Genomic DNA, 12,903 nt, shown 5'->3' with positions numbered 1-12,903 from the left:
ATTCAAGTAAAAGATATAGCTCATTGTCTTCCAATCATGCTCCCAATAAAAATGAATACTAATGTTAATACCACATAATTTATCGTTAGGTAAATGGTAAGTGTATCACGTAGGCAAACATAAAGTACTCATGTGTTGGTAATGAAGCTGTCATTGACCAAAATACACGTACTATATTTTTGTACACATGTATATATGTAGATATTTGTGGATACTGATGGAAGGAATGGAGGGGGAGGGGCCAAACAATTTTTTTTTAGTAATCTTATCTTTTTTATGTGTATTTTGATTTTTCTAATAAAATTCAGTATTTTGATCCCTTCAAAGTCTCGATAAGTTTGACTTTATGCCTGGAAAAACGGTAATCTTCATTAATCCTTTGAAATTTAGAATTTTTTTGTTTTTGTTTTGGGACGTAATCCTTTACTATTGAAAACCAAAGTCTCAAAACATAATACTATAGCAAACTACCATTTGCGCATATTGAATTCTGCAAATTTAGTTCTTTGAGTTTTTTTTTTGGTACAAATTTATGTAAATTTTCAGAATACATGAAAAAACAGGTTTTGAGTGGGGTCCGGGTCTCTACTATGAGAACCGTGATTTTTCATGCATTATTAAATGTATACGTCTTTTCGATCATTATTAAATTCTATTTCCGTTTCAAAAAATCATGAAATCCTATTAATTTCTTTTCGGCTTTACATCTATGACCTCAACACTTTCTCCGTTGAATAGTGTCTGTTGGCAGGACTATTGACATTTTTATTTTAGCGAGAAGGTTTATAATCATACTCAAAATGCACCCAAACACACGCATAAGTTTGTGGTCCCACACACTCATGTCTTTGTTTGTGCATTTTGCTTTGGTTTTAGACTTGCTATTTTTTCCGGTCTTAATCTTGTGGTGACAATTTAAGTGAATTATTATGATCTTGTGTGGAGGGCTAAGGTTTCCTTATCCAGTTTCATGTGGCAGTGACGATGAATCAATGAACTTCTTCATGTGCATTTTGTCTACCTCCAACTCTTTGGCTAATGTTTCTTTATCCAGTTTCATGTGGCAGTGACGATGAATCAACGAACTTCTTCATGTGCATTTTGTCTACCTACAACTCTCTCTCTCTCTCTCTCTCTCTCTCTCTCTCTCTCTCGCTAAACACCACATGCACAACATCAACTAGTACCCATATAATCTCCAATCGATGTGATATGTACAAGGAATAAAAGAAAACAGATCTACCATTTGGCAATACATGCAAAGCACCAGAGAAATAAAATGGTCAAGACCTACAACTTAAGGGGTTTGCTCCCTCCAATGTCTTGGATTTGAATCCTATCAAATGCTATCAATTTCTTTCGGGTCAGTCCAAACAGAGCTTCACTCTGACTCTAATTGAGACCCCACAAGTGGATGGTTGGATTAGTCCTAATTGAAGTACGTGTAAGCTAGTCCGGAAACCTAAATTTTCCGACCAAATCAAAGAAACAAAAATGGGAATACCAATTATACCACATTCACGTGCAATATGTTGATTTATGTAAATTATGCAAGTTAAATGTTGTATGTCAAATCTTCAAAAAGAACAGTATAACTTTTGTACGTGTAACAAATGAAGCACCGCCTAGAACTTCGGAAAATTGAAATTCGTGAGGAAGAGAAGAGATCCGAAGCCCCACCATCGGGTGAATCCCAGTGTAAGACTCATGGGTTGTGAGAAAGTTTTTATGTTCTAAAAACTCCCAATTTGTGATCTAGAATTTACCAGTGGAACCTTAGATAGAAGTCATACCCTATATAAATACTTAAGTCCACGTTCACCAAATGGACTAGGAAAAGCGCTTATTTTCTACTTTACCTAGCCACCAAATTTTTACACTACCCAATAGCGGGTTTGGGGGTACTGTAGTGCACCTCCATGTTGTCCACGTATAGGTCAATCTCATTAATCAACGGTTCACATTCAAAATCAATTATGACCGGTAATAAATGATTCTTATCAGTCATAATTAAAAATCATATCTCAATCATTCATTGTCAACATCGATGGCTCGTGTGTGCCCTACAGGGTGCTTTGCAGGGCCTTGCACTATAGGATTTCCCAATCAATAACCTAGGCAAAATTCCCAATTCCCCCTACTTCTATTCCTCTTCACCACCAAAAAATACCATCTCCGGCACCGTCATCTCCATAGCAACCATCACCACCAGCAATCTTGAAAGAAAAAGAATGACAAATTGACAATCTTGTGAATTCAAATATTGAGGAGAGAGAGATGTCGAATTTGAGTAAAATGAAGAAGAGCAGAAGAGAGAAGAAGGCAGAGGAAAAGCATATTCAGTCATGTGGGTCCCACTATAACAACATATGAACACGGAATACGTATACACTTGTCCTAAAAATACAGTTACGTATATGACATGTATTTTCGGATGAAGAGTCAAATTTTGAAGATTTTGGATTTTCCTGTGAAAAAATTGGTTGATGTCGGAATTGGCAAATCTTTGAATGGGCTAGAGCAAATTAGTGTTTTAAAGTGGGGTCAAGTAAGTGAAAATTGGATAAAAAAAATATACTTATCCCTATCAAAATTTGAAAGGCAGTGGGTCAGCTGACCCCACTTGTCTCTCTTTCCCTCTACCCTTGCCTATGAAAATGGCCAATTATTGGGCACTCCCGGTGTATCTGGCATTGCTCTGTGGTATTTTTCACAAGTAAAAGATCGTCACCTCACAATGTAGCTCATTGTCTTCCAACCATGCACCTAATAAAAGTGAATGCTAATGTTAATACCGCATAATTTATGGTTAGGTAAATGGTTAAGTGGATCGCGTAGGCAAAGCCATTGGTAAAAATCACTCCATTTAGTTCTTTGAGTTTTTTTATTTTTTTGGTACAATTTTATGTAAATTTCCAGAATACGTGAAAAAACAGTAGAAAAACAAATTTTGAGTGGGGTCCGGGTCTCTACGGTAAGAACCATGATTTTTCATGCTTTATTAACTGTAAACACGTCTTTTCCATCATTATTAAATTCCATTCCCGCTCAAAAAATTATGAAATCCTATTCGTTTCTTTTCGGGCGTTACATCTATGGCCTCTTAACACCTTCTCCGTTGAATAGTGCCTATTGACATTTTTATTTCAACAAGAAAGTTTATAATCATTCTCAGAATGCACACATTCACCCAAACATACACATAAGTTTGTGGTCCCATACACTCATGCCTGTGTTTGTGCATTTTGGTAGAGATATGGTGGGTTGTTGAAGAATCATGATGTTTTAGAAGGTTGAAAAATTATGATATTTCCTAACCAATTGTGTGCTGAAATTTGCTTTGCGGAGGTTTATACTTTTTGACAAGTGAGTAGATTTCGTATTGAGAGAGGTAGAGATGCTTTCAATTCATCTGGGATTTCCAGTGAGATTTGTTAGTTAACATGCTATAGTGGATCTTAGACCAATTTTTTAGATATTATACTATCATCTTGTTTTTGCATTTTAATATCCTGATTGGTTCGTATGCTGGTCTTTTCTTGTCCAACGAGACAGGGAACGAAGGACAAGGGATGATCATTACTCTCCAAGCCAATCTAGATATGGCAACAGATCCGTTTCGCACCGTGATGAGAGAAATTATAGGTCATCAAGTCCAAGGGGAAATTTGCGCAGCGAATGATGTTACGGTCTTTTTGGTATAATGTTTAAAGGGAATCTTAATTAAATGGTAGTTGAGGAGTTTGTGGCTAATGTCATATTCTGTTGCTGTGAGAGGCATGGTCTCCCCAAGAAAAAGCGTGCTTGGAATTTTTCGTCGCCAAATTGTTTATTTTTTGGTCATAGTTTTACGTATCATCTTCCGGTGTCAATTGAATTTCGGGCAGGAAGCTAAAAATTGTGCCAACTGATGATGGTGTTTTCCTTCTCCCCTTTTTTCACATTGATCGATGCTGCCTCGGTCATCCGGTTTTGATTAAGCTGTGTTCCCTTCTAAACTTTCTTCGGACGTGCAAAATAATTTTCCTCATGGCGGCGGTTACTATTATTTGGCGGCAGTGCCTTGGCTATTTAGATGTTTTTCGTTTGTTTCAAAACTAGCTAACCTGGTGTAGCCCCATGGAAACATGGACATGATCGCATTAAACTGGCTAATGTTGTTCGAAACTCTTACGTTGTGTCGGATACTCTTTCACTTTAGTTATGTTCATAAAACAATTTCTGGAAACCTAAATAGAGAGGCGGCCGCAAGTTCGTTCTTTTGTGTGTTGAGCAGACCACCGCATGTTTCAATCCACTACTAACACGCGCCCACGGATTGTGCATGCGTTAGCACCTTAAGTAAATAGTTGAAGTCGCGGCTGCATCATTGATGTTATGGCCGCGAGTTTGGCCTACGTGTCAAACTCTAGTTTTGTGCTTTTGTTCCTTATGCATGCTCGTTAATAGTTTACTGCTTTGCTCTCCGTTCCAGAAATCTTCTTAAAAAATAAGCAGTTTATTTCACATTTTCAAATTAAAAAATAATATAAATGAAAAATAAATTTTCAATTTTTTTTGCATCGTATAAAAGATCTCAATGAGATCTTTCAAACAATATCCATATTGCATATTTTAGATTTCAATAAGCCCATAATTTTTGAGCTTGAAATTGCCTTTTTAAAAAATAAAAACTTTTTACCCGTTCTGGAACGGGCTCAATACTCCTTAATTAAATTGTGTCCCCTCTTGAACTTCAGCTTTTGGACCTGAAATTTGTAGCGAATTTATTGGTTTGCTATAATTTTTAGATTTCTCTAATTTAAAAAAAAAACAAGAAAATATTGAGTATGTTCCCATCAAAAGCTACAAAAAATATATTTAGTTCTAATCATACACACACAAAAATTATATATATATTCACAAAAAAGTAGAAAAAATTAACAGGCTTTCGAATTTTAATTTCGAAGTAAATTCATTTTGGGTGCAATTCAACTGCCAACGAATTTTATGTTGAAGAACCCTCATACAGATCAAAAAAACAAACCCTCGTACGGATCCCAAAAAAAAAGAAAAAACCTGCTATAGGACCGACGGGTTCCGTAGGGAAATCATACCGAAGGCCACGTCAGATCGTTTTCAGCCACCAAAAATTCTATAAAAAAAATGAGGGGGCTTATACGAAAATTAACAGCATCCAATGTGCTTAAGGTACTTGATCCAAATATCTTATTTTTAGTATATATATACACACAAAAAATAGAATATTTGAATAAGGCTCCGTTCCGCAACTCAAAATAAAAACTTATTTTTTAAGAATGCAATTTCAAGTTCAAAAATGATAAATTTATTAAAATCTAAAAATATGCAATATGGATCTTGTTTGAAAGATCTCATTGAGATATTTAATAAGGTGCAAAAAAAAATTAAAAAATTATTTTTCATTTAAATTATTTTTTAGTTTGAAAATGTAAAATAAGTACTTATTTTTTAAAAGATGTTCTGGAACGGGCTCTAAGTAACCTAAACACATCGCATATTATTGATTCGAACCCAAAAAGTGCACACTTTCTTTACTTTACCCAAAAGGTGCACGAAACCCTAATTCCATCACTCCCGCCACTGGCCCCGACAGTGGCAACCGCCGCCGCCGCTCCTTCTCCCTCCGTCACAGCACTCCATTCTACAGCCGCCCCACCACCACTTCAACGCCAGTCCAACTCGCCCCACCACCAGAACAAGCCAAAATCATCATTCTTAAACCCTAACCCCAACCCTAGAGCCCAACCGCCTACAGCTCATCCCTTCGCGTGTATCCCAGCCTCCACCACCTCTTCTCAGGCCACCCCACCCCCAACCACCCACACTTCAATCTACATACTCCCTTGCCTTGCCATGGAGCCCGTTTTTGAAAAGAAGAAGAAGAGAAAGCGTAGGAACCCTGACACGTCACCTTCCTTACCCATCGGCACCTCCTCCTCCTTACCCGTTGGCATCAGGCCCGCTGCCGACTCCTCCTCCTCCTTACCCGTTGACACTCACACCTCCTCTTCCTTACCCCTCGGCATTGACGCCTCCTCCTCCTTCCCAATCGAACTATTGTGCTCATACACCAGTGACAGGATCGAGGAGTGTGCGATGCCGAGAAGGGACGGATCTTGCTCCATGTCCAACACTCAGAGAGCCAGCCTCAACAAAGATGTCACCTTCCTCTTCTTTGAAAATTTTGATCGTCTTTCCGACTTGTTGCACTGTTTGAACGATCTGGATCACCCAAACATTCCCAAAGTACGTGCAGCCATTGATGAGCCAGAGCCTACATTGGTTGTTGATCGGATTGCCTCGGTTCCCGTGAAAAAATGGCTTCATGAAGCTGGAAGGTGGGAGATGTGGACGGTGGATTCAACCGGGAGCCAATATACGGAACTTGAAGAAAAACATAAAAAAGTGTTCAGGTATTTTTTGGTTCATCTTTCACTTCTTTTTTGTTGATGTTCCTCATCCATGTATTTGCGCATGTATCTGATGAATCTATTTTTCTTTTCAGGTGTATTTCTAAAACATTGGCTTATCTTCATACAAGGCAGCGTTGTCATGGAAATCTGTTGGAGGGCATTTGGGTGACAGAACCGACAGAGAACGATGTTTGCGTATCGCTTGCAAATTTTGATACGAGTATCGGTAACCTTTCTAATCCAACACCGGTCAAAGCCAGTCGTTTAAAAAATTAGATTTTAAACAAATAGTTTGTTAATATTTTCTTTTGTTGGGGAAGCTGCCTTGTTATCAACTATTTAAATAAATAGACTTATTCCACTAAATTTGTCAATTTGTTGTTGATTTCCAATAGAAATATAATACGATATAAAATTTAAAATGGGTTTTTTGTTTTTAAAGTTCTGAATGAGTTTCTGTGTTTAGGATGGGATTTGTTTTCACATTTAGAAAGGGTTTCATTCGTGATTTTGGATTTTGGATTTCCTTTTTTAGTTGTGCCAACTGCCAAGGAACTGCATCAAATGCTTACTGATGACTCTTATCATTTTTTTTTATATGTTCAAGTCTATGTTAACATAATTGACTATATGTCACTGATACTAATCCAGATGTTAATAGATAAATGCATGTTCTTGACATTTGTTCAGTTTCATTAGATATCATTTCTTGTACGTCATTTTTTATGGAAGAATCTTTTTGTTATGTGGATATGCTGATACAATATAAAAGAATGTACCTTACGATAAAGTTCGTTTGTTTGTTATTCGTCATTTTTTTTTTTGCGTTTCGGTTTCTTCCCAACTGCTGAATAAAATCAGAACTGGGTGGCACCAAAGTTAAAACTGGAAATAGAGAAAGATAATATGGCAATGTCAGCCATATACAGGGGGCCCTTGTATTTATTCAAACAAAAAAAAAAAGTTAGATGGAATCCTGTTGAAGGAAAAGAGTTGGCATTTAGACCAAACAATTAAAAGAAAACTTATTTACTTCGTTAAATCTTCAGTTTTGAAAACTTCTTCAGCCATAAATGAAAATATGATGTTGCTTCATCTTCATGTTAATATAAAATCTATGTTGTTGAAGAAAAGGACTTCTGCTCCTTTTGCTGCTCAATATGTCACTATGTGATGTTGACCATAGTAAATTTGGTCTTATTGCATGATTGTTCACTTACGTCCTCACTGTTTGGCCTTTTGATGCTTGCAGGTTTATCAACATGGCTTTGCTGTAGTGAAGGTGCCCCAGAACATTTTGAAGGGTCCAAGTTTGTTGCTAATGAGATTTCCAGACTTTGGCAGCTCATAGTCTTTGCTAATGCAAACCAATTAGGGTTTTAAACGACTTTTTAACTTGCTTGAGACTCATCGAGGTCCATCAGGAAAAACCTTTTTGTGACTTGCATTATGTTATCCGCATGAAGAATGTTGACATTGGTCAGATTCAGATGATGAAGTCAATCTGAGCCTTCTTGAATATGGAAAATTGCTTTCACTTTCACCTAATCCTGTAGGTGGTAATCAGAATTATCGACACAGTCCTCTCTGTAGCATAGAAGGTTCTGTGCTTAGTTCTGGAAGCATTGCATCAAGTTGTCTTCTGTTGTTGATGAACTGTTTGAGCTTGAGAGAGTCACCTTCTCCTTCTTTTTCTACTCACAGCCTCTCTATATATATGTTGCTTTGCATTTTGGCTCTTTCCCGATTAAGTTTCGAAATATAAAAAGCTGGAACCTTCTCTTCTAAGTGGGTGGGAGGAGCACCGATATCACACATCAGCAACGTTCCTGAAGCTTCTAGTGGATCTCCCCGTTATAATGGGTCTATTTATTTCTCAAGAAATTTGAAGGGCATCATACAGACTAGTCCTGTCAGGTCCCCATCTTCTGGTCAAGTAAGGAGTTCAATATTGGAGAAACTATCTTCTTCGAAGTCTAGCCAGAGTTCAGTTCTCTAAGATCTCTAAACTCTTCTGATTCTTCTGCCGCAATAGATGGAGATCATTTCGCTCATTATCCCTCCAAGACAGACGGGCCCCGGGTATCTGTGCCATTGCTAAACCAAATGAGCCCATGAACTCAACAACTGGGACTGGATGCATTTAATTTTAAGGTTTCTGGATCTAGCTCTTGGGCTACAACTACTGTATGTAAGACGCTCGGAGTTTATCTGCATTAGCTACAAGTTATACATTTTCACTAAACAATGTTTTTGTCAGCTAACTGTAAATGCCCTCGTTTCAGCCCAAGGACCAGATTTTGCAGTTAGTCCTAGCTCAAGTATTGATGCTGTATGAGACAAGATAAAAGGTCATGAAAGTGTCAGAGATGTTGATTTCATTTCCATCACTTGTACAAGACCATTCATATTTTTGTGAGAGCAAAATCACTGAATCGGGGATCATGTAACAGAATTCACCGCAGACACTCTTTTCATTGAAGATGGTTGGCAGAACCGAAGGTTACAGTTATGGAAGTCTAATTGCCGAAGCGAATAGAGAAATTGAAGCTTCTAGCATGCATGTTTCAGCCCTTCTTCATATTTTGAGGAACTGCTCACTTTGTATCAAGCATGCTCGGCTAACTAGCCAGATGAATGCTTCTTGGCATTCAATATGTTGACGAAGTGGGGATTAAATGCATCCTCAAACTAATAGTTCGGACTCCCATTTGCGAGATGTGATACATGGAAACATGTTTGCAACTTGGTCAATGCGGTAGCATGTATTGGGATGTAAAAATAAATGACGCATACTTCAGGCAATCATGGGAACTTCAGCAGTGAAGCAATCTATTCCAATTGGTTCTCACCATATGGTTCTTGAGTTTATATTGCCATGTATGTGACATGGATTCTCGTATCCATTATGATCCTGAAGGTGTCGTTCTGAGTTATCATTCTGTCAACGCAGATGGCATAAACAACTTAGTTGCAGGTATTCATAGGCTCTGTAATGCTTGAATGTTTGCGCTAGGAACACGGAAACTGCTTGGAGTAAGACCAGATGAGAAATTAGAAGGCGGCGATGGCCGCGATGCAAACTCTGATAGTAAAGGCCCACCTGGTGGTAAGTTTCCACTCGAGACCTCTATCAAATTTTCAGAACATATGAGGAGGGCTTTCCACACTGACAAATAGGAATTATCACAATGAAGTTAATAAACTTTGATTGTTAGAAGAGCTAGTGTCAAAGATTGAAGCCTTTTTGTAACTTAATTTGACAAGATTTGGTTATTGAACTTGGTATGCATTTCATAAATGGGTTGACTTGCTTTGCAGAGACTGCTGCAATATTTACTTGTGCCAGCTTGCATTGCGGATTTATTTGTTAAACCACGAGAAAGTCTGGCTGTTAATCTGAGTAAAGAACTTGTACCTACCGATGGAGATGAACCAAAAGATGGCATGCAGAAGAAGAAAAAGGTGGGATTGGAACCAATTCCAAAACCTCTCAAGATTGTCCGCATGGTTAATCTATATGTTGTGTCCCTGTGGGTGGTCATGCCTTAAATGGGGTTGCTGAGATTCACAATGATATCATAAAGGAGGTGTTTAATGGATTTTATAAGGTATAAATGAGGGTGTGTAGCGTAATAAGTCTTCAATTGTGTTTCGTACTATATTTCATTTTTTATTTTCTTGCAGAAGTCCCATTTTCTCAGTTTAGTGAGAAGTGCTGATATAGTTAATTTCCATACTATCCAGAGAAATCTAAAAATAAAACAAAAGGGAGACAGTAACACCAAGAAGATGGATCCATTTTTGTAACGATTACAAAAAAGGACCGGTACTTGGGGTCAAGAAGAACTGAGATTTTAGCAACTAATACTTTAGGTGGAAAATTGAGCGCTGGAGTCGGTAGTAATGCGAGAATAAGAAGATTAATGGTCTTTTACTTATCGGGAAAAAGAGGATTAGTTGATTTCAGTCTGGAGAGTGTCTGTGAACTTGCTTAAGTTTTCATCTTGGCGGGTAGTGTGGCCGATTATCAGTCGATTCATTGCTGTCCATACTAGTACTGGACATGTTGGCATATGATGATGAGACATTGGACTTCCATAGTTATATCACATGTGGTAATGATCAAGGGCTTTAATCAACGATTAAGGGAGTCCAACTTGCATGAACCTTCCGAGTCATTGTAGTAGCTACTTCTCTTGATCATTCAAAAATCAGAAGATGTGCAAAATTATTGGCCCTGTCCTCTGTGCAATGCTCAGATCCAGTCACAGATTTTGTTGGACTCGACAGGAATCGAACATATTAGTACAAGAGGTAGCTGGTCGGTTGCTGTTAGTGTATTTTTGTTTTACAACTTACGCATATTCAAATCTCTTGGATTGTCTGTTTATGAGTCTGCTTACATGGTAGCATCAAATGAGATTACTTAGTTTAGTTTCTGAAATGTGGAGTTACAGAAGCTTTTGTTATTATACTTCAGTTTTTTCTTCCCGGTAAAAAGCTTATTGTTTGGCTTTATCCTTTCTGTTCTTACAGCTGCTTACATATGGCAGAAGAAATCAATTCACAGAATTGTTTGCCACGATTGAAGCTGTATATGCCAGCACAATCAAACGTATTGCTTTTTTTTTGAGCTTTGACCTGGTAAGGATGGATGCATCCCGCTGGTAATTGCAAACTGCATGTGGAGCTACGATACGAGAGGGACGAATGTTAGAACTTGGATTGGTGTCTCTCATTTTGTGGATATTTGTTTCGAGTCGTTTCTGGTCTATGTTTGGTCTTTGCCAGATGTTTTCGTCTCTGTAACAGGACCTATCTAGGGTTTGGCTGACTAGAATTGGTTCAGGCGCAGCACCTACTGGCCCCATTGCTGGGTTCTTTTCCATATTATTTTCTTATTTGCTATTCCTCAACCTTCTTAACCTTCTCATGTGGTCTAAAAACAGTAGTAGTATTTTTGTTCTTAAAACTATGAAATTCCTGTTTGAGCTCCCTTGTGATTGGCGTTTTGCTGTTTTCTGTTCCAAGTTTTTTCTCTGGGTAATTCTCTTATCAGTCGAAAAGGATTATGCTGTACTCGGTGTTTTATGAAATATAGAGATCCAACTCCATTCCATGAAGTTCGGCATGTGGGAATGAATGTTTTGCGACAATTTTTGAAGAGGAATGTTTTGCGACAATTTTTGAAGAGGAAAGAAAACTCTCGACTCCGTTTGTTTCAACTGAGACCTAAAAAATAGTTTTTTCATGTAACATAATTTTGGGAAAAGACGTTTGAGGAAAGCTTGGAAGAAACTGAAGAAAGTTTATTATTCATAAGCCTTTGTTTGATTGTTTTCTTCTCTTTTTCCTCTCAAACCAAACAAAGGAAGATGAATTTTTTTTTCCTTTCCTTTCCTTGCTTTTCACAAGTACTCCGTACCAAACAAACCCTGATTGTTGCTAAGTAAATTATATACACACGCATACTGCCCTAATTTAATTTCCTTGGTTTTTTGCTAAAGCAAAATGTGTCTTATGACACCAAGTTACTACCAACTGTGATTGGGGTGATTCCGATGTGTGTGTATATGTATATATATAAGCTTTTACGTAACATAATTATTTTCTCAGCACAAATGATTTCCAAGTTTCGAATCTGTAAAACAAAATAAAGTTCTCAAAAAGTGTTCTGAAAACTTGATTATCTATCTATATGCATGAAGAGAAAACCACAATTGGCAACGCCGTAACTACGTGTGCATATGTTCTTCTTCTTCAAAGTGGTCAGGCCCGTAAGGGTATTCAAGGCTCGTAAGGGTATTCAAGACAACTTACGCGCACTTCGATTTATCCATCCCGATCTAATCAAAGACAATTAATCAACGTCTAGACTAGAAAATTCATAATAAATTACTTTCTCATAGCCTAACTCCAAGAATCGAGCCCTAGACAATTTGTGGGAGCAAACCCACCAACCAGTAAACCACCCAATTAAACTAACCCTGGGGTTACAGGCACATATATACCTAATACAATTACCTCTTGTGAGGATCAAAAAAAAAAAAAACCTCTTATGAGTTGTGAAACATTTGTGTCGATCGTGATTTTTATAGTTGCGCGCTTTATGCACACATAATTGAAATTTATCAAATAAAATCTATATTAAATATAAAATTCATTACTAATTTAAAAATATAATTTATTTTTTATCGGGTTAGAATTCAAACTCCTACTGTGTCTTCCTACACTGTTTGCTTTTACTGTGTCCTCACTTTTCTTTTCTTTTACTGTGTCTTCTTTTCTTTCCTTCTTAATTAATGCACAAGAACAAGCAACCATTGGCATCTCACCTCTTTGCTCCCTCCGCTTCTGCAACTTCAGAACTATGTCCTTCGATTTTCATCTCTGAAGAATTCCTCTCCCTGGTTTCCATTACTAAAGGTATTTATTTTGGCCTACTTTTTACCCTAGAACAGCTAAT

General features: G+C 37.5%; 1 protein-coding gene across 1 annotated transcript; it reads left to right on the top strand.

Annotated features, from left to right (window-relative positions):
• Positions 1 to 2,422: 2,422 nt before the first annotated feature.
• Positions 2,423 to 11,433, top strand: LOC131316205 (uncharacterized). Its single transcript, XM_058345506.1, has 7 exons — positions 2,423 to 2,548; positions 3,253 to 3,292; positions 5,477 to 6,434; positions 6,527 to 8,621; positions 8,720 to 9,543; positions 9,756 to 10,045; positions 10,974 to 11,433. Exons 1-4 carry the CDS (start codon positions 2,423 to 2,425, stop codon positions 6,708 to 6,710), a joined length of 1,308 nt encoding a protein of 435 aa, XP_058201489.1. The 3' UTR covers positions 6,711 to 8,621; positions 8,720 to 9,543; positions 9,756 to 10,045; positions 10,974 to 11,433.
• The last annotated feature ends 1,470 nt before the right edge of the window (positions 11,434 to 12,903 follow it).

Source organism: Rhododendron vialii, chromosome 2a, assembly GCF_030253575.1.
Source record: "Rhododendron vialii isolate Sample 1 chromosome 2a, ASM3025357v1".
NCBI classification, from domain to species: Eukaryota; Viridiplantae; Streptophyta; class Magnoliopsida; order Ericales; family Ericaceae; genus Rhododendron; species Rhododendron vialii.
Note: the sequence above shows the minus strand (reverse complement) of the source record. Positions and strands in the feature narration are given on the sequence as shown.

Coding starts and splice junctions, on each gene's coding strand:
- LOC131316205 (XM_058345506.1), top strand. CDS start 2,423: ATGTATTTTCGGATGAAGAGTCAAATTTTGAAGATTTTGGATTTTCCT. Junction 2,549..3,252: donor GTGTTTTAAAGTGGGGTCAA/GTAAGTGAAAAT, acceptor GCATTTTGGTAG/AGATATGGTGGGTTGTTGAA. Junction 3,293..5,476: donor GAATCATGATGTTTTAGAAG/GTTGAAAAATTA, acceptor ATTTTTTAAAAG/ATGTTCTGGAACGGGCTCTA.